A 19,118-nucleotide genomic window follows, 5' to 3' on the forward strand; every position below is an offset into this window, starting at 1 on the left:
CACGACTCTGTTATAAAATATAGGATCGAGGAGGAAGAAGTAGAGAGAAACGTTAATAGTGAGATTTCACTTCCATGGTTATCCAGATGACACTTTTTAATTCCAATTTTCAAAGAAAAGAACAGAAAATTATACAAAGGACCAGATAAGAAAGGAGAAGAAGATAACACAATTGAAAAGAAAGTAGAAAGAAAAGAAAAGAAAAGAAAGGGAAACAGACGACTGTTAGAGAAAAGTGGAACAACAAAGAGATTCTACAAGAACATCTTTGGGGAGCAAGAACAGAGAGTGACGTTACAGTCACAACAGTCTAGCTAGCTTACGTTTCTGTTGTACCGGATGGCACTTTGTAAAGTGGGCGGACGTCGGTTTTTCAGGCGCAGATAGATTGGAGAGTAGCCTATAATATTCAGACAAAAAATCACACCATCAAGTTATAACAGTTGTAATAAATGCTCTATACATCTTTTTATCTCCCTCAATACGTCGGAAGGAGCCAATTATATTTGTAGAGTGGTTTTTATTTTAAAATAACGAACACCTGTGGGACCTTTAAAAAAAAACAGCTCGTATGTGAAATCACAACACCGCGATATGTCTATCACGGTACGTGATTAAGACTATCCGTTCCGCCTTCGCACCTGACTTGCGTGGCCGTTGTGTAGTACCAGTGTGCTGTACATGCTGATGGTAACGGAACCGCTCGTCCCAGCCGTGGTCCAAGCGGATTGCCCTTGATCGATTTCCGCAGCACCGACGGCCTGAGGTCTGTCTGCTGGTAGTAGCAGTAGCTGCCCACCGGGATCTATCAGGATTTTAGGCCAATGCTACCCGCGCGCTTACGTACGGTCTGCACCATTCTTTCACGCAGACAGAAACCAGCAGTAGTGACTCCCTCTTGCGTAGAAAAGGTGCTCTTCAATCAAATAATAATGGATGCGATCAAGAAATACAGCATGGGTATCAAGGTATAATTTAGATTCTACTTTTGGTATTTATCTAACATTGTTACTGTCATACTCATGACCACCGCACCACTATGCTTGATTATCATTTATAAGTAGTCTAGTTGCATGACAGGCGCAGGCATCAAGTCGAGACTCCTGAGCTGAGTCCAGATCCAGGATGTGGCAGGCAAGCATCTTGCTCTACCGAAAGCGAAGATCAGACTCTATATGTGTCGGGTATAGTCATAGCATGGAGGTAGAAGGAGCTACCTCCATGGTCATAGTAATAATGAATACGTTCTGGCTTCACGGAATCCACTCCTGTACCAAATCAAAGTAGGCCCTACATCAAAGTTTGATTTTAAAAAGAATGCTTTCAAACTCTTCCAAACAGACAGATTTTTAATTTTTTTTTCTGTCTAGAATAGTATTTTGCCTACCGGTATTATCAGGGACCTCGCCTGCATCATTAAACGTTATAGTAAAATTTGACTTACTATATTGTTGATAGCACGAGAGCAGTTAACATTTGCAAGTGGATGAAGGTCTCACACGACAGTGCTGTTTATGTGAAATGTTGATGTTCGTTTTCACTCTTGGTAAATTTAGATATTAATGATATGTAGTAATCTCCAGGATTGATGTCGAGGCAGACTATATTTGTCTTTCTCATCATGTTTCTCTGTGTGTGATGAACTTATCTAGGAAGAAAAGTGAGAGTGTGTGTGTGTGTTGCTGAGAATAATGATGTTTTCAACCTGCTCTGTGGCAAATCTGTAGTATAAGCTGTGTTTGTTTGTTTGTTTGTTTGTTTTTTTGAATAATTTTAATCATTACTTTTTTTATGCAACAAGTAAAGTGACAGGAGAACTGGAAAGCTGTTATTTTTGTTCTCTCTTACGATTGACTTACTTTGTTCGAAAAATGGTGTTTGATCTGTTTTATACTGCAATTACTAAACATTTCATTTGTTATTTTCTTAAAGAGAGCTTGTAGGAGAGAGAGAAGAAAAAGAGCAAAGACCTTGATGTGAGTTTTGAGGTGGTTCAAGTTGGTCGTGTATACATGTGTGCATAGGGTCCCTACAGTACATCTGTGATTATGAGTTGTTGGTTTAAGGCCCCTTGATGATTCCAGCTGAACAATGTTGCTGGTTCCCATGCCGTCCATTACAGTTAGAGGCACATCACTCTGTCCCTGGAATATGACATACAGTTCAGTATTTGAAGTACTATTTGTAAAGAGAGTCACAGTTCATACCCATGAATGCGTGCATACACTCACGCAAATTTTATCTCAAAGAAACTTTTACAAGGAGGAAGAGGAAATGGAGAAAGAATAAGAAATTTGCAAAAGTAATGTCTTCATGATCTGTCCATAATGCAAACTCAGACTTTTGACAGCAGTAGTGAGAATTTTGCATTGTCATTATTCTTCTGAGTATGAAATATTTGTGTGTGTGTGTGTTAGTCATTGCCATTCCTTTAGATTTCGGCTTGTTCCATGATCTTTGTAAATTAGTGCCATTTCAAATGCTAAATATTGTGACATGTATACTGTCATATCATGTACACGTAGGCCTATGTTTTTATTGAATTGGCATAATAGCCTTCAGCAGTTTCTAAAAAAAGAAGAAAAAAGAGAGAATGTTGTAAAAGTGGATACTTTCGTGCTTGGCCGGGTAAGAAGAGTTCACATGTTTTTAATTCCGGAATCCATCATGCACAGGAACATAATTATGGCAAGCAAAAATATTTTTAAATCACTGCTCCCAAAGATAAACAGGACCTTGAAGTACGTAGCTTGCTATACATCATCTAATGCGCGAAAATTTCAATACCTCGAAAATTTCCACTTTTACAGTATAATCACCACAAAGTATAATATATATATCACCTTGATAGAAATTTAACAAGTTTCAAAAAACTTAGATTTTTTTTTTTTAATTGCCATGAACACTTGTTTTGTGCACATGAGATTGATTATTGCAAATTACGATGCTAAATTTGCTTTTTTGGCTATTTTGCAGTAGAAAAGTAGAAATTTCAGCCTTGAGAAGGTGTATAAAGTACTGAAAGGAAATCCAACTGAAAGGCAGAACAAACACATGGTGTTTTAGTATCAGCAGCATATAAACCAGGAAGGCCCTACAGCAATAAAGTGATGAATTCAGATTCAGAAGAACCAAACGCATTTCACACTGCAGATCTGTAAAGTTTTAACTTCCCAAAATTCATCCTATACTTAAACACTTTGTCATATTACGGTGCTGAGCTGATGAAATACATTGCAACATCGCCTTGCTATAAAATTGTGGGGGGGGGGGGGTGTGTCTTGTAACACAATCGAAGCAGTTGGCAGATCAGCTGGTACTTGCACATTTAAACTTTGTCAGAGTTCATGCTATGTTCCATGCTGCTGGTGAAATGTGGTGCAATTTTTGGAGGCTGCAAGTTAAACAAACATATTTCCTTTAGTTTTGCTGTTGATGTTGTCTTTTAAGGCAGAACAAGTATTTTAAAAAAGACATGGTACCCTCGCTGTGTATGTAAATCTTTTTGTCTTGCTAAGAATGTCATCACTCTTTCATCATGTATCCTTCCACAGGCTGAGTCCATCTGTGCATGAACTCCCAGCTCGTGATTGCATGAGACCATCGATAGTTAGCCGTAAAACTCCTTGCATGGCTTCCTTCCTTTGCCTGACATAGCATCGTTGTACCCTCACTCTCACGACCCTCTCTCCGATCCCTCCATGCCCCAGTTTGAACATTTCACCACACTTCCTGTGTAAAGAGCTGCGTTTTTCCTCCACTGACCTGCATAAAAGTGAAAGAATCTCTGTGTCCGCATTCATTCTGTTCAAGAGCTTTGAGAAGTCTGCCTTTACAGGAACACTCTCCCCAGACGCTTCTTGTCAAGTACTGCAGTCAAAATGGTTTGTATCAATTCATTTAGCTCTTCTTTGTTTCATTCTGTTCCTTTTTTGAAGTCATCATTTTTTTTTAGCAGCAGTTGAGTTGGGCAGTCAGTCTTATCTAAGTCAGTATTGTGTACTGGTAGTCAAAATCTAAAACAAAAGCTCAAATCTTATCATATGGGAGTTGAAGGTTGCGGTAAGGAATGTCTGTTCTTCACTCTTGGAAGTGTGGATTCAAGTTTCCAGTGTTTTATTCAGTGTGAGGTACTAGATATAGTCTTTGCTAACTGTTTTATTGCTTGCTTTCATACGAGATGGTACTAATTTTCCTACAAACAAAGCATCTTTGCCATTGCATACCGGTACTTATTATCATCTGCACATTGCATACAATGTTTCACTGATTTCTTGCCCCAGTTTGTGAGTTTCAGAGATTTCCTGATGAAATCAGCTCCCATTCTTTTGAAGTCTTTTCTTCTTTTTTTTTAGAACTGAACTCATTTTCTTGCTTATTCATGAGGTCAAGCATGCTTAAGAAGAAATATCACAACAGATATTCGCACTCACTTTGCTTCTTTATTAAGCAGCCACCTTTTTGCAGAAATGCTGTTTCTTCTACATTTTATTGGGCTTTCAATAAGGTTTATCTCTGACTCCTTGGTCACATGGTGTACTACGACCCCAAAGAGTTCATAAATGTCTCGGTATTGGTGCAGTGTACAATAACTTGGCATGTCCTACATGTACGTGTATGTCCAGTGACTTATCAGTACCGGTACCATGTAATGTGTATGTTGGTCTCTCTGTGTCTATATGTCTCAGTGCTAAGATTAAAGATCTACACGTACAGCTGTAACTTATAAATTTTATGCTAATTGAATGGTTAGCTTGCATACAGAGATTTGATTAGTTTGTCATAGAGCCTTCCCATTTGAGAAATGAAGAGCTGATTTTAAAGAAAAAAAAATCTCCAAACTGAAAAATTGGGCATTGCCAAAGTGTGAGAAACCCAGAGCCACCCACACATAAAGCACCAGTGAAGCTCTCTTTTGAGATACTGCATGTATTTGCAGTGGTCAAGTAGAGCTTGCTAAGCGATGCATGTCATTCTTTCAAGTGCTGTTTTTACTTTGTTTGACTTTGACCTTTGGCAGACCTTGAGTGTTATCTATGACAATTGTTCTCTAGAGAGCTCGGCCTGAGTAATATAGAGACCAGTTATAAATGGGTTGATCACTTCAGTGCAATCTCAAATATATGCAGCAAAATTAGTTTAAGAAATCACATATATAATTATGTTTTATTTTGTTTTGTTTGATTTTTTCATGGTATTCATCAGGATGTTCTGCATTGACAGGTTTGAATTGAATGTCATGTGTTTGTACCTCACTGCACACAAAATCACTCAGCATAACAGAGTACAGGACATGGAATGAATAATTAAGAAAAATCATTATTAGTAGTCATTGACATTGGAGAATTTCTTGATACATGTGAATATAAGTATTTTGGTACAATGCACTCATAAGTTACATTCAGACGGTGATCCTTAACCTTGAGGATCTAAAGCTCTTGCGCCTTTACTATTACGCAGTCCCACGTTCACACTTATCCTTGAAGGTAGTTTTCGTTGGGTTTAAGCTCTTGTCGCCATTTTTACCAGTGAGTCGCACTCAATTATGTCATAAACCACAGAACCAGAAGTTTTTAAATGACTCCAGAACTAACAAGGGTGTATGATTCGACTCCATTCACGCACGCACAAGTAGTGCATTATGTTGACCGAAAAGCAGAGAAAAATGCGGGAGATGTGGAGTTGAGTTTGTGAGGAGGTCATGCTTATCTACAAGCAAATTGATTGTCATGTCCACATGATGCTTAACCATGAGTGGGGACCCCCACGGTTCGTTGATAGTGCACTAACGCCGAGATATCTCGTGGATAGCTATCTTTGAATTAACTTCAAGTTACAGCTGTAGGTATCTTCAAGTGCGTCTACACGATGCTTATTGACATCCTTATCCTCGAGGGTAGCTATCCTGAAGGTTAAGGATCACCTTCTGAAAGTAACTAAGTGTAGGAAGGTATGTTAGCATTTCATGTATCACAATGTACCATGGTACTGCAAGAAGGAATGATGAAATATTCTTCCAGTAATATCTGGAACTTAATGCTATATTCAGTGAGATACATGTATGTGCTTGTGTGATCAGCTCTCAAGCTCAGGGAGACTGAATACTGTAGTCAATTCATCCAAATGACTTTTCATGTCTATGGCTTGTTCTTGTACCATTGAATTACTTCTGTTCTCTAAAGTCTTTTTTTTTTAAAGATGTACTTAACCTATTACCCATAGATGGAATCAGGGTGTCCTATTTTCTGGTATTTGATCTAGTGTGGGGGCAGTGGTGGGTACGTATCGTACATACAACATCTGTACCTGAGACTCTCTGCATCAACATGCCTTTCAAAAGGTTATGTGTCCAAAGATATGCCAAATGAATTATTGTTCCTGGGCCATTCATTCATGTTGATTTTTCATTGTGATTTTCTTATTACGACAAAGTCTGAAGAATGATTTACAACACTTTTATTTATGTTGGGTGGGTGGTCTAAATACCTGAACTTCTAAAAATAGGCTATGTACTAGTACCATCGGGTATGTTATGTTGTTCAAGCATCGAAACATTACGATGAAGTCTAATGAGGTTTTATCAGAAGAAAATGTCATCAGATTGTCTCCAATTACCCTATAAAAAGTGACCTGTGTTACAGTCCAAAATAAAATGCCTATAATCCTTGGGGAAAGTGCTGACTGCCCTGAAGGAAAATCCTTGGTGAAGACAAACATTGCTAACCTATATATTTTGACCCAATTCCACTTCAAATGGAGATATAATCCACTGGCATATTTCTAGCCTCCCAACCAAGTGCGCTCGGTACTATCCTTGAATTTGTTCCTCATTTTACTTAAATGTCTTGAAGAGAAAAACAAAACAAGAATAGATATAGAATGTGATGGACTATTCTCTGACTTCTCGTACCCCTGAGAGGAAAGAAAATGATCAAAGGATATCTATGAAAACAGTAAAAAGATAGGAAATGCCATCTCGATTTTGAAACTGGGATCAAGCACTTTCATTGTTATACTGACTCGCATTTTGACTGTCAAAAGAGGAGACTGGTACATCAATGCTGTCAAAAACTGCCAATATTAAATCCCCCCCCCCCCACACGATCACACCTTGGTTAACCTGTTGAGGATGGACTGATTTTGCTACAACACACATTTCCCATAGACACCTGCCCGAGTATACTCGGAACTCATCATGTCTGCCAGGATCTGGACTCTAAAACAGAGTCCTCTTTCAACTATCAAACAAAATGCTGATACATTGCAATAGCATGTATTGCATTTGTGCGAATAAGCTATACTAATAATGACCATAGGGGCATTCTTATAGCTTGTAGGGCATATTTCACAGCCCAAAGGTATCTTGGAAAAGGATGTGTCTGTAACAGGGGTCAGAGGAACATGTTTTGTGATGCCCTGCCCCCCCCCCCCCCCCCAAGTGCCTAGTGGATTGGTTTGGTCATGGGTCAATGGCATTAATTTCAATATGAGTTTTCATTTCCTGAGGTGAATGGACTGGTGAAGCACCCTATCCAAAGAGTGAGCCATATGTGCTTTATTTGCCCCTTTTTGCTTGGTCAGGAAAATGTAGTGTAAGAAATGTGATGTGACCATGAGTGAATAGAAGAGGTGTGATACTATATGTTCATCTCAAGCTGGTATGGCCATAATTTAAAGCAAAAGAAGGCTTCTATTAAAAAGTTTAATAAGCAAGCAAAATAGTAAAGAAAGAAAAATAAAAACTGACAGCCTTGAAGCCAGGCTACATGTACCATACTTGGCAGACCATAATATTGTAACAACCACAACAAAATTTCATCCTCTCCCAAGATCAATTTGCCTTCTCACTACTGAAAACCTCCCTGGAGTCCCATATTCCTCGGTTTCTACGTAATATTGTCGTTCTCCCTAGAGTCCCATCCCTTGATTTCTGCGTAATGATTGTCACACTGAAGAGGCATGACTGACAAATGGTGTGTTGTTTATGGGCCAAGGGGGACACTCCGCTCCAGTGACCCCTAGACTCTCCTGGCACCCGTAACTGAGCTATGCTCAACCCCCTTCTTCCACCCTGCCAGCAAGAGATGTAATGAAAACATCTTAAAACGTTTAGCTACCAGTGAATCGTGAGGCTTGTGAGTCATGGGAGCTACATGTAGAGGTGAACTGTGAAATATAAAATTGGCAAAGAACTCCTTATATTTTAAATACTTTCCCATTTGCTGTTGTTTTTTGTGAACCCACATTGAACCTGCTGCGATTGATACTTGCAATCAATCTTAAACTCAAAACAATATAAACCATTGTGATATGTGCAGGAATTTTGAAAACTGAGCTTCTGTCATTGTAGTACTAGTTGTGTGTATTTTTCAAAGTTACCAACATAATGAATCCTGAATGCAGCAGGACTGTGAGTGAGTTCCAGAAAATTCTGTCTGTTTGTTGGCTGTACAATGGTGTTACCAAATTTCAGCTGACAGTGTGAGGGCATGTAGAATAAGTGGAATTGTTACTGAATTTTCCTTCTGTGTTTGTCTTTCCAGATGACTTCATATCTACACAATTTTGTACAATGTACCTTTGTGATATGGGCAATTCCATGGTAACTAGGACACAGGTGCCAAAAATTCAAAACGATATTTGTTTCAAACACAATACATTTTCAGACAGTACTTGAGTTGAAGTTTTAAAAATCATTATGTTTTTCAATAAAAGCGGCCATTTTGATTTTCAAAATGGCTGCCAAAATATGCCTATAACTCAATGGTGAAAAGAGTGTATTGTTGCATAACTTACTCTCTGTATATCCACTTTATTAGTACTCTAAACAACAATCTTTCATATATATGCAGTTACCAGAGAAGTCTTTTACCACACGATAGAAAAAAAGCTGGTAGCTTTAAAGAATTTGATAAAAACTGTTAATTACTTTGATAATGATGGATGTAACGTCAGTTACCAAAAACAAGGAATTTTTAAGTTTATTCATCAAAGGAAGTGAGCTGTATGATGTAACTTGGGATTTCTAATGTATGCCCATATGCCTTTATTTTAATACCAGAAATAAGGATACTTGGCATACTGGAGAGTCAAAATGAACACTACAAAATGTGTAACGTCAGTTACCGAAACGTCATACACGAGTATGTAACGTCAGTTACCATGAGAGTAATTATAACTGAGGCAAAATTTTTGACTTTTGGCCATTTCAATACATCTGGGAAGTCAACTTACAACAAAGAGCAGCAATCCCTTTCATAGGAAATGATGTCATTACCATGGTACATTGTATGTCCATGGATATATTTTTTTTTATTTCATTTTATTTTTAAATTCATTTATTCATTCATTTACCATGATTATCTTTTTCTTTTTTTGGGGGGGGGGGGGCTTGAGCTTTCGATTTTTGATTCAGCACAAGTTTAAAGTTAAATCATCTGGAAGTTTAGTTTGCCACATGCAGTATATATGCACTCAAATAAGTACATTCCCAGTCCTACAAGATGATAAAGCTACCAAAGTTTGTAGGCCTAATCAGTGACATGATTGCATGTTAACCACATTTTCTACACAAAAAAAAAACCAAACAAACTTCTGCACAGCTGTATACCAACAGTTTAACAATCTTCACCAATGTTTGCTTTTGCTGGCATTTTTCTCTTTTTTTTTCAGGAAGGTTAGTCAAGTTTCTACCTCAAGGCAAATGCACAAACAGATATTTCTTCTCTTGCACTTAAATGTGTGGTGTAGTTAACATGGCTCATCTTGTGTACATGTACGTAAGGCATGTACTCATTATTGTTTGAAACTTAACACTGATGTTGCTCAAAGTGAGAGAGGATTCTATAGGGTTTTTTTAAAAAAATTGTTCATACAGTGTGTATTTGTTGATTACTTTATTCTATTCATGCAGGGACATTTTGTAATACAACACATGATAATTATGAACAGGAAGAGTTTTTTATATTGATTTTAGTATTCTTTCGTTGCAAAGTCCGATTTCTTGGTATCTCGAATGGATTTGCAAGCCGTGATATATCAGTGAAAAGGAAAAGAAAAACAGTTAAATTACTTCAAGCTAGGAATAAAACAAAAATGCTCTTTTGACCAAAAAAGCATTTATTTTTCTTCTTCACAGAGAAATATTAAAAGTGCGACACTTTTCATTTAAATCAATTGATGATGGAGATCATCAGGAGTAAAATAAAGAAAAGAAGGAGAAATATATCACAATAGATTTCATACATATTTATGCATATTTATGAGTTGATACATGTTTTTTTCCCCATGACCTGGAAGATATTTTGATATTTTTTTCAAGCACAAAAATATCCATGTTTTGTGTAGTACTACAAGGTATTATGGGTGGAGCACTCTATGTAGATAAAAACTTTCCTGTTCATTAAAAAACAAACAAACAAACAAACAAACAAAAAAGCCCTTTAATAGCCATGTCAATATATTCATACTTGGAACTGCTTAATCTATTAATGGCTCTGTGCAATCATAAATGTTGAATGAAAATTAAATCTTCAGACAAATGTCAAGAAATATCCTCGTGTGCATTTACATTATTTTTGCCCAACTGTGCTATGGCATGGGGGGGGGGGGGGGGTGCCCCCTAAGGGCCCACCCAATATTATTTGTGTCTTTAGATTTTGTTTTAATTTGTTGCTGTAGTTGCCTGGGATTGTCACTGGTACATTGCAGCAGTATAATAACCTGTTAAATAAATTAGTTCTCTGTAAACCCCACGGAAAAGTATGTGTAACGTCAGTTACGTAACGTCAGTTACTGACATGTTTACCTTTAAGTTTTCATAGAACACAAAGAAAATGGACTACTGTTTCATTTCATTGTGTATTTATGACTGATGAACCAAGGTATGACTCCATATCAACCAAATCATTCTGAATGGTCAGAATTATGAAATATCACATAGCTATTCCCAATCATGATTTTGCATGTGTAAACCCTATGGCAAATGTAAGCGTAACGTCAGTTACGTAACGTCAGTTACCGTCATGCCTTCACTGAAATTGGCATGGTGGTAAAAGGAGACAACTAAAGTGCACATTATTTTGCACACCTGTTCCTAAGAACCTAGGTGTATTGCCATATTAAACACATAAAGGCTAAATGTCAGGGACATGAGATATTTCCATTTACATCTACACCATAATTTCCCATGTCCTTTTTCCGTAACGTCAGTTACCGACACATTTTCACTTGCTATGTGATAAGAAATGCAGTTTGAGAGAAAAACTTTCCACCTATTTCTTCATTCTCATGAACTTATTCATCAATGCTAATTGCAAGCCCAAGGTGCTTTCATTCACAAAACTACAAGGTAAACAATTTCATGAAAATCCTTACGTGTAACGTCAGTTACCGTGGAATTGCCCATATGCATTTGTTTACTCACGTGTACATATTGCGATACTGCACTGGTACATACTATTGCTCTTATTTCTAGAACAAATGATTCAAATCATTCTATACAAAGGTACAAAAATACACTGTAGAGCATTCAAGAATGTCTCCAAGTTACACATTGACACTACTCATATTTCTAACATATGATAAACACACATTTGAAATTGACATTCTGCAAGTATTCATTTTGTTGTTGCTGTTTGTGTTTGTTTTTTGTTTGCTTGTTTGTTTTGGAGGTATTCATTATTACAACTTAGATATTTTGCATCAAATATATTAGTGTTTAAATTCAGGGTTTTTAAGTTGAATTATAATGGTAGGTGTTGACATTAGCACTCTTTGTGCACATTTTAAGAAGATCTTTAGTAAATTTTCTGCCTTCATGATGAAGTGTTTTGTGGTTTATAATATTGTTTAAAAGTGTTTTATCTGTGTCTTCCTCTTCTCCTTTTGTGTAATTCATGATGTTTCAGGATCAAGGATATGTGATTGATTTCCGTAGCGACACCATCACCAGGCCAACAGATGCCATGCGCAAGGCCATGAGTGAGGCAGTCGTTGGGGATGATGTCTTTGGTGAAGATCCAACTGTCAACGGTAACTTGACTCTTCAGCTTTCAAAGTTTCAAAGTGACTTCTATTTCACAAACAGTCAGAAAGAACAGTATTCAAGAACAACAAATATTATACATGTACCTGTAGAATGGAAGCTATGTATCAAAAACATAACACTGAATACAGTGGCCAAAAACAACAGATAGATGGAGTTGGGTAAAATGTGATGCGTGTTTTAAGTGCACTGCCACACCAAATGAACCCTTTGGTTCTCAAATCTGATTCATACAAAGTAATTTTGACTGGAATCTTTTTACATGTTAAATTTTAAAGCTTTTAAGGCAATAAGTTTTGTAAGGGTCAGTGCTGTCAGCAATAGGCCTAACTGTATTAACCCATCCAATTTTATACACATGACATATCATAACTTTTGCCACACTTAAGGTTTGCTGTGATGATTTTCTGTAACTTGTGATGCAAGGTATTGCAAAAAGCACAGTTTTGATGGAATCTTTGTTTCTCCATAACTGACCGGCAATTGCTGCTCAAAGCCATCATAATATGTGATTTTTTTACTGCAAAATATGGTAAGAATTTGTGTTATTTTTCATGAATAATGATTTGTTTTGTGTATGTTTATGTTCTCTTTCTCTCTCAGAACTCCAAACAAAGGTTGCAAAGCTCTTTAAGAAGGATGCTGCCCTCTTTGTGCCAACAGGGACAATGTCCAATCTCATTTCATGTAAGAGAATAAATCCAGCACTTGCCTGAGTATCACAGCTGTAGTCATCAAATTCCATTTTGTGATTTTAGCTTTTGATATATGATTTTAGTCACATCAAGTGTTTCAAGAGAATATTTCTCCGTACAATGTCCACATAAAAATACACAGAAGATGTGGACTGCTATTTGAACATTTTTTTTTTTTTTTTGCAGACTTGCTAACTGCCTTCTGGATTTCTGTATGTTTGAATTCATTTATTTATTTACCAGGTTTTGCTCATTTTCATTCTTTTCATTATATCCTTTATTGATGTCATCTTTGTGGGCTAGGTCATACAACTATTAATATCACAACGGATCATTGTGTAAAATATGTCATCTATTCTCTTTATAATAGATTGTTGTTTATGATTGGTACATGTATTTGATGAAACTTCAGGCCAAGATTCAGTTGGGACCTAACAATCAGACTATGTAGGCCTGCCTGTCTCCATCAGACTGAAGTTTCAAAATGGAATGCTATTTTGTGGTTAAGAAATTAGCCGGATGTCAAATTAGCCCACTATTTTTGCAATGAAGACGCAGGTAATGTGCTATTTGATTGGGAAAATTTCCCCCAGAATCTTGGTTAACTATGTGAAATAGTATGCTAATGTTTTAATTAGTGCACTATTTGGGTTGCCTCTCCATCAACCCAAAATTTTCTCAATCCCATCATTTGAACCATGCGCTGAGCCCATGGAACTCTACGTGGAGTTCTGTGGCTGAGCGAGTTCAGCTGAGTAATGATACAAAGTACGCATGTGTCAACTTTGGGCTAATTTCCCAAGCGGGCTGTTTTTGAGCTGATGAAGACCCATATTCAGGCTATTTTCCTAAAATGTAGAATAGCCTGCTAGTTTAAACTTTGGTCTGACGAAGACACTCCTACTGAGTTTATCAACTACATTGCTTGTTTGTTTGTGGATGTTTTCCAGTGATGTCACACTGCCAGGGACGAGGTGAGGAGGTTCTCCTTGGAGACCGTTGCCACATCTTCACCTGGGAGCAGGGCGGGATGGCTCAGGTGTGTATGCATCACTTGCAAGGCAGTGTGATGATGTGGTTAACAGGCTTTCTGAAAGTAGAGTAAAAATGATCCATTTCGTTTGAGCCCTTTCTTGTTCCTGTGTCATTGTTTGTTTTGGATGCAACATTTTCAAAAGGCTCTTTTTTTGCCAAATTTATAAATGATTTGTCAATAAGCAACACATTTTAGAGGATTCTGATTGAAGTTCCTGTTTCTCTTTTAAAATGGCATATTTCTATGGCTTTTTCTGATTTTGAGCAGACAATAAATTGGTTTAGCCTTTTTCTGCTAATATTAGATATGTTGTATAATTTGGAGGTGCCAATGTAATGATGGCAATGTGAGGATTTTTGCAGCAACATTCCACAGGACTTGTAGAGTTTTTTAAACCCTGTTTCCCAACTGGTTTGCCAGAATGTTGGTCAAAACATAATTAAAGAATATTTGTTCTGCTATCTAACTGGAAGGGGGGGGGGGCTGATATGAGCCACAGTGGGCTCAGGGTTAAAAAAGGTTGAGAAGCATAGAGTTAAATGATGGTAGCTTTGTTTTTGTATTTGTGGACAGCTCGCTGGTGTGTGCCCCAACCTAGTGAAAACACTGCCAGATGGAACTCTGGACCTCGAGGAGCTCGAGTCCAAGATCCGTCCAAGCGATATCCACTTGACCGTCACACGACTCATCTGTCTGGAGAATACCCACAATGCCACGGGAGGCAGGGTAATCCCCCTGGAATTCTTCCAAAAGGTAAGGGCGCTGTGACCTTCGGGTTGATCCTGTACACGTTTGTTGGCATTTCAGAATCTGTGTTGGAAGAAATGAAGGAACCTTCTGTGCCAGTTTTATTTTGAGTCTATTACATTCACACAAATGTTTTATATGTCACACATATTGGCCAGAGGTCAGAAAGGTAGTTTAAAATAAATCAAATCCATGTTCTAAATTTATTCCATGGACTATCAAAAACAAGCACAAAAAGCATACCCTTTCATATGCACTTGTATTCAGCTCTTTTGTGAATTCCAACCATGACGTGCAGTTGTACTTTGTTCAGAAGAAGCATGTGGAAATGCCAATATTTGTGGTGTTCAAAGAGAGATGTGTTGATGTACTACTCAGGTGCGGGCCATAGCTGACAAACACAACCTCAAGGTGCACTTAGATGGGGCCAGGTTGCTCAATGCCTGCGTTGCCTTGGGCGTCAGCCCGGATGTCATCACACAGTACGTCGACTCCATCAGTGTGTGCTTCTCAAAGGTAATGAACCTCCTGCCATCTCATGGTGTTGGTTTTACCTGATTAATGCCAGTGAAGTATTCAGTTTTACTTAATTAAGGGCCCGGTCCTGCTGGCATTTAGGAAGATTTGCATATGATTTGCGCACAAAATTGGTTTATATTTGCTAAATGTATGCAACCAGAATTTTGCGCAGCTCAAAAAATATGCCTCTGTGGATAATTGCGGATGTTGGCCGACTCATACAAGCGTATTTCATGAATATTGCGGGTGTTTAGGGAATATAAACCAATTTTTGTATAATTCATACACAAATCTTCCTAAACACAGTGGGACCAGGCCCTTAAATTCATGCTATATTGTATAACAAAATCAGAGTTTCTGCATAGACCAGTATTGGTCAGTCAAAAGGATATATTATTAACCCTGTTCCATACTGAATTCTGAAATCCCCATAGACTTAATACACTGACCACCAGGTTCCCGTAGAGAGCGGGTTAAAATGATATTTGAAATTAAAGATGGGTTTGATATATGGCAATGCTTCTTCAAAATTTATGTCCATGAAAAGAATCTCTTTCCACATCTGTTAGTGTATTTTGTATATCTATTTATTCTTGTGTTTGTGTATGTATGTGCTGGTATGCATGTATGTATGTAATAACATGATAATGTATGTATGCATGCAGGGCCTGACAGTAACTTCTGTCTCTGGTGGCGTGTTCTTGCCACTAAAATCTTTAAATGGGTCTAGGGCAATTACCCCCTGGGCAATTACCCCGGGGCCCTTCCCCTAATCCTGAACCTAATCCTAACCCAAACTCTATATCCTAAACCTAACCCTAACCCTAATCTTTACTCTTTATCTTTACTCTAACCTTATCACTAACCAGTAGTTAGCCGGGGGGGGGGGGGGGGGGGGGGGGGGGGGGGGGGGGGGGGGGGGGGGGGGGGGGGGGTAATTGCCCTTCCCCGGAAAAAAAAGAAGAAATGTAGTGGCCCAAAAAAAATGGAATCGTAATTAATTCATTTTGAATCTTAAGTGCCCAATCAGGCCACCAAAAGATAGCTTTTTTTGGAAGTTTGGTGGCCCGGCATCAAATTTTAGTGGCAGTGGCCACCAGGCCACTTCTAATGTCAAGCCCTCATGTATGTATGTATGTATGTATGTACAACTGTAAGTCTGTATTTATCCAGCCATCTGTCCATTATCTTTTTTTACCTATCTGTTAGTACATGTATTTATAGATACAATGCATTTAAATGCATTCATTTCTTCAACTATTTCCTTTGCTATTGTATATATCAGGGTTTGGGCTGCCCAGTTGGATCGGCTTTGGTAGGCTCCAAGGATTTCATCGGCAGGTGCGTTTGTCTGCTTTTCTAGTGAAAGATCCCTTTGTAGGAATAATTGGTGTGCAATTTGTATCCGCATTTTACATTGATTGCAGCTCATTTGACATTGTCCCTGTGGGAGTCTAGTGCAACAGATGATAGTTGCAGTAATCACTGGTTTGCAGTGATGGTAGTCTGTGATACTGGAAGCTGGTAGAAAGATGAATAAATCAACAATCCTGTCATCATGCACTGAACAACGTCTCTTCCTTGTGTTCTGCTTCATTATTAACCCAATTGTAACTCTGACACAGTCAAAGTAAATGGTGTTGTGTTTCTGTATTTTTTCTTGATTTCAGAAGTAATATGTGTACACTCAATTTATATTTTGTTAATTACTTGAAGTACAGTGTTTGATAGCAGCATTGGACATCTATGCACTCTGTCCCTTTTCTTGTATCTTGTGTAATATATTATGCTTTAGGCTATCATGCCATTGGAGGTATGTAAAGGATCTTGTTTGTTTTGCTCATTGTTTTGCTCATTTTGTCAGCTTGCCAATGAATGATACATATTCAAATTAGTGTTTTGTGAGGGATCCTTTGGGATCCGTACTGTCAACTGAGAAGAACCAATCTCTTTCAAAGCATTTGTGCATATATTCTTCAGGAAGAAAGAGTCTGTGATTATGAGAAATGTACTCATGGCACCTTGATTCTCTTCCCTCAATAGGGCATTAAGACACCGCAAAGTGCTTGGAGGCGGTATGAGACAGTGTGGTGTGCTGGCCGCGGCAGCGCTGGTTGGTCTTGACCAGGGCTATGCAAGGCTCCATGTTGACCACGAAAATGCCAAGAAGCTTGCACAAGGTGAGGGATTTTCACAGGTATTTTCACAGGAAGAGGGTACTTTACAGGGATGTCCTGTCATTTCATGTTTTCAGTGTGCATTCCCTCCAATCCAATACCATCTTTTAAAACACTTTAATGAGAGATAACTTAGCCCCAATTGCTTCAAACAAGCGATCTCTTAGAATTTTTGCCAAACTGAAAATTTTTGGGGTAGTATGTAATGCTGGACGGAATTCTATGTACAAACATATGAATAAATAATAAATGTTCATTGAAAATTTGTTGTTTTTCAACTGAATGGCCTGATATTCATGAGAAAAAGATAACAACAGCCCTAAAATCCTACTGAACACTTTTATATAGCATTTCAAGAGTTAGGGGAGAGTGTATGTAACATGGTCAGACCAAAGTCTTTTTTTTTGTATTTAATGCATCCAGGATTGAAAGATCTTGGCAGTTCGGTGTTCACGGCTGAACCTGCAAACACAGAGACCAACATGGTTCACGTCTTGGTGAGGGAAAGACATCCCAGTGATGCAGGCTTCTCAGATGGTGGGGAACGTAGCAGACGACGAGGCTAGTGTCCTGGGGCAGAGCATACAGGTGAGTTGACCACCTGAGCTGGTCACGTCATAAGAAAGGAAACCCTGTCATAAGGAAAACAATTGCTAGGGGTATGATGAGGAAACCCACTTTGATAGAACAAGTCAGTGTGAAGTGTTATTAAATAGGAATCTTGCTATAACAAAGTCCATAATACAGGTAATAAAGGCAACCTCATTACAACGAAGCTAATTCTAATGCTAGGTAAAAGGGACCTTGTTATTTATAGAATTATGCAAGAGAATGCTGTTACATTAAGTCAGTGTTGTGGATTACAAAGGGGGACTTCAGGTTGTATATACAGTGCACTCCCATTATAACGAACATGGTTTATAACAAAATTCTGGTTACAATGAAGTTTCAAATTCATGGATCGCAACATTGCCCTGCTTTATTCTTTTTTTATTGTTTATTTGTTTGGTTATAACGAAAATTTGATAATAACATAAAAGAAACTGACAGGTCCCAAGGACCTCGTGATAACGGGAGTCCACTGTATTAAAAAAAAACAATCTGAAGGTAACATACACATGTAGTTAGAAGGGGTGCTTGCTTGGTCCAAAGTCAGCACATGGTGTTGCACTGAATCACATTTTTATGAATTGTGTCTTATAAACAATGTTATAAATATAATTTTTGAGGTGCTGATTGTCATCCACAGGTGAAAATTTTGATAGCAGATATGGGACTTGCACATGATGATCAACTACCTCTGTAGGTTGTTCCGTGTGTGCTGCAAACATTTTTATGAAATGCAGAGTAAACACCAGTGATGAGTGTCTGTATGATTCACAATGACCAACTCAGCAATTCCAAGCATGCACAGTGGTCCAAATCAGTCAATATGCAAAATGATGGTTTAGGATTATTAGAAGATTTTTTTTTTTAATGAAAAGTTGAATTATATATCAAATGTGGAGATGAAAATGTAGTAAATTGTAAGCTGCATGGCCATAATTTGGTGGATTTGTTCTGTGTGTGTGTTGTGTGTGTGTGTATGCGTGCGTGTATGTGTGTGGAGCCACAAGACATGGTTATTGGGGAACATCTCCGCTGACTTTACTGTGTTTCAGGGAATCCTGCCATTATACGAGTTCACCTTGCTTCATCAAACTAATCACTTAAACTCTCCCTCACTGTGTCTGCCTGGGGTGTGTGTTTGTAGAGTAAGAGCTGTTCCCGAGAGACCAAGCACTCGATGCGTGCCGTGATGAACCACCACGTCACTGCGGAAGATGTCAACCAAGCCATTAGGAAGTTCAAGTTTTATCTCAGACAAGCTGGAGAATGGTGGTCTTGCTAAACCTGAG

General features: G+C 38.2%; 1 protein-coding gene across 1 annotated transcript; it reads left to right on the forward strand.

Annotated features, from left to right (window-relative positions):
• The first annotated feature begins 859 nt into the window (after nucleotides 1-859).
• LOC139724786 (uncharacterized) lies at nucleotides 860-19,111 on the forward strand. Its single transcript, XM_071635902.1, is given in 11 exon segments — nucleotides 860-968; nucleotides 11,910-12,033; nucleotides 12,650-12,733; nucleotides 13,692-13,780; nucleotides 14,351-14,530; nucleotides 14,903-15,040; nucleotides 16,329-16,384; nucleotides 17,087-17,223; nucleotides 17,644-17,726; nucleotides 17,728-17,808; nucleotides 18,974-19,111. Coding segments are annotated over 11 exon segments (1,146 nt in total). The 5' UTR covers nucleotides 860-932.
• Nucleotides 19,112-19,118: the final 7 nt, after the last annotated feature.

Source organism: Diadema antillarum, unplaced genomic scaffold (assembly GCF_040938485.1).
Source record: "Diadema antillarum isolate AM-2024a unplaced genomic scaffold, OU_Dant_1.0 scf00000229, whole genome shotgun sequence".
Classification (NCBI taxonomy): domain Eukaryota; kingdom Metazoa; phylum Echinodermata; class Echinoidea; order Diadematoida; family Diadematidae; genus Diadema; species Diadema antillarum.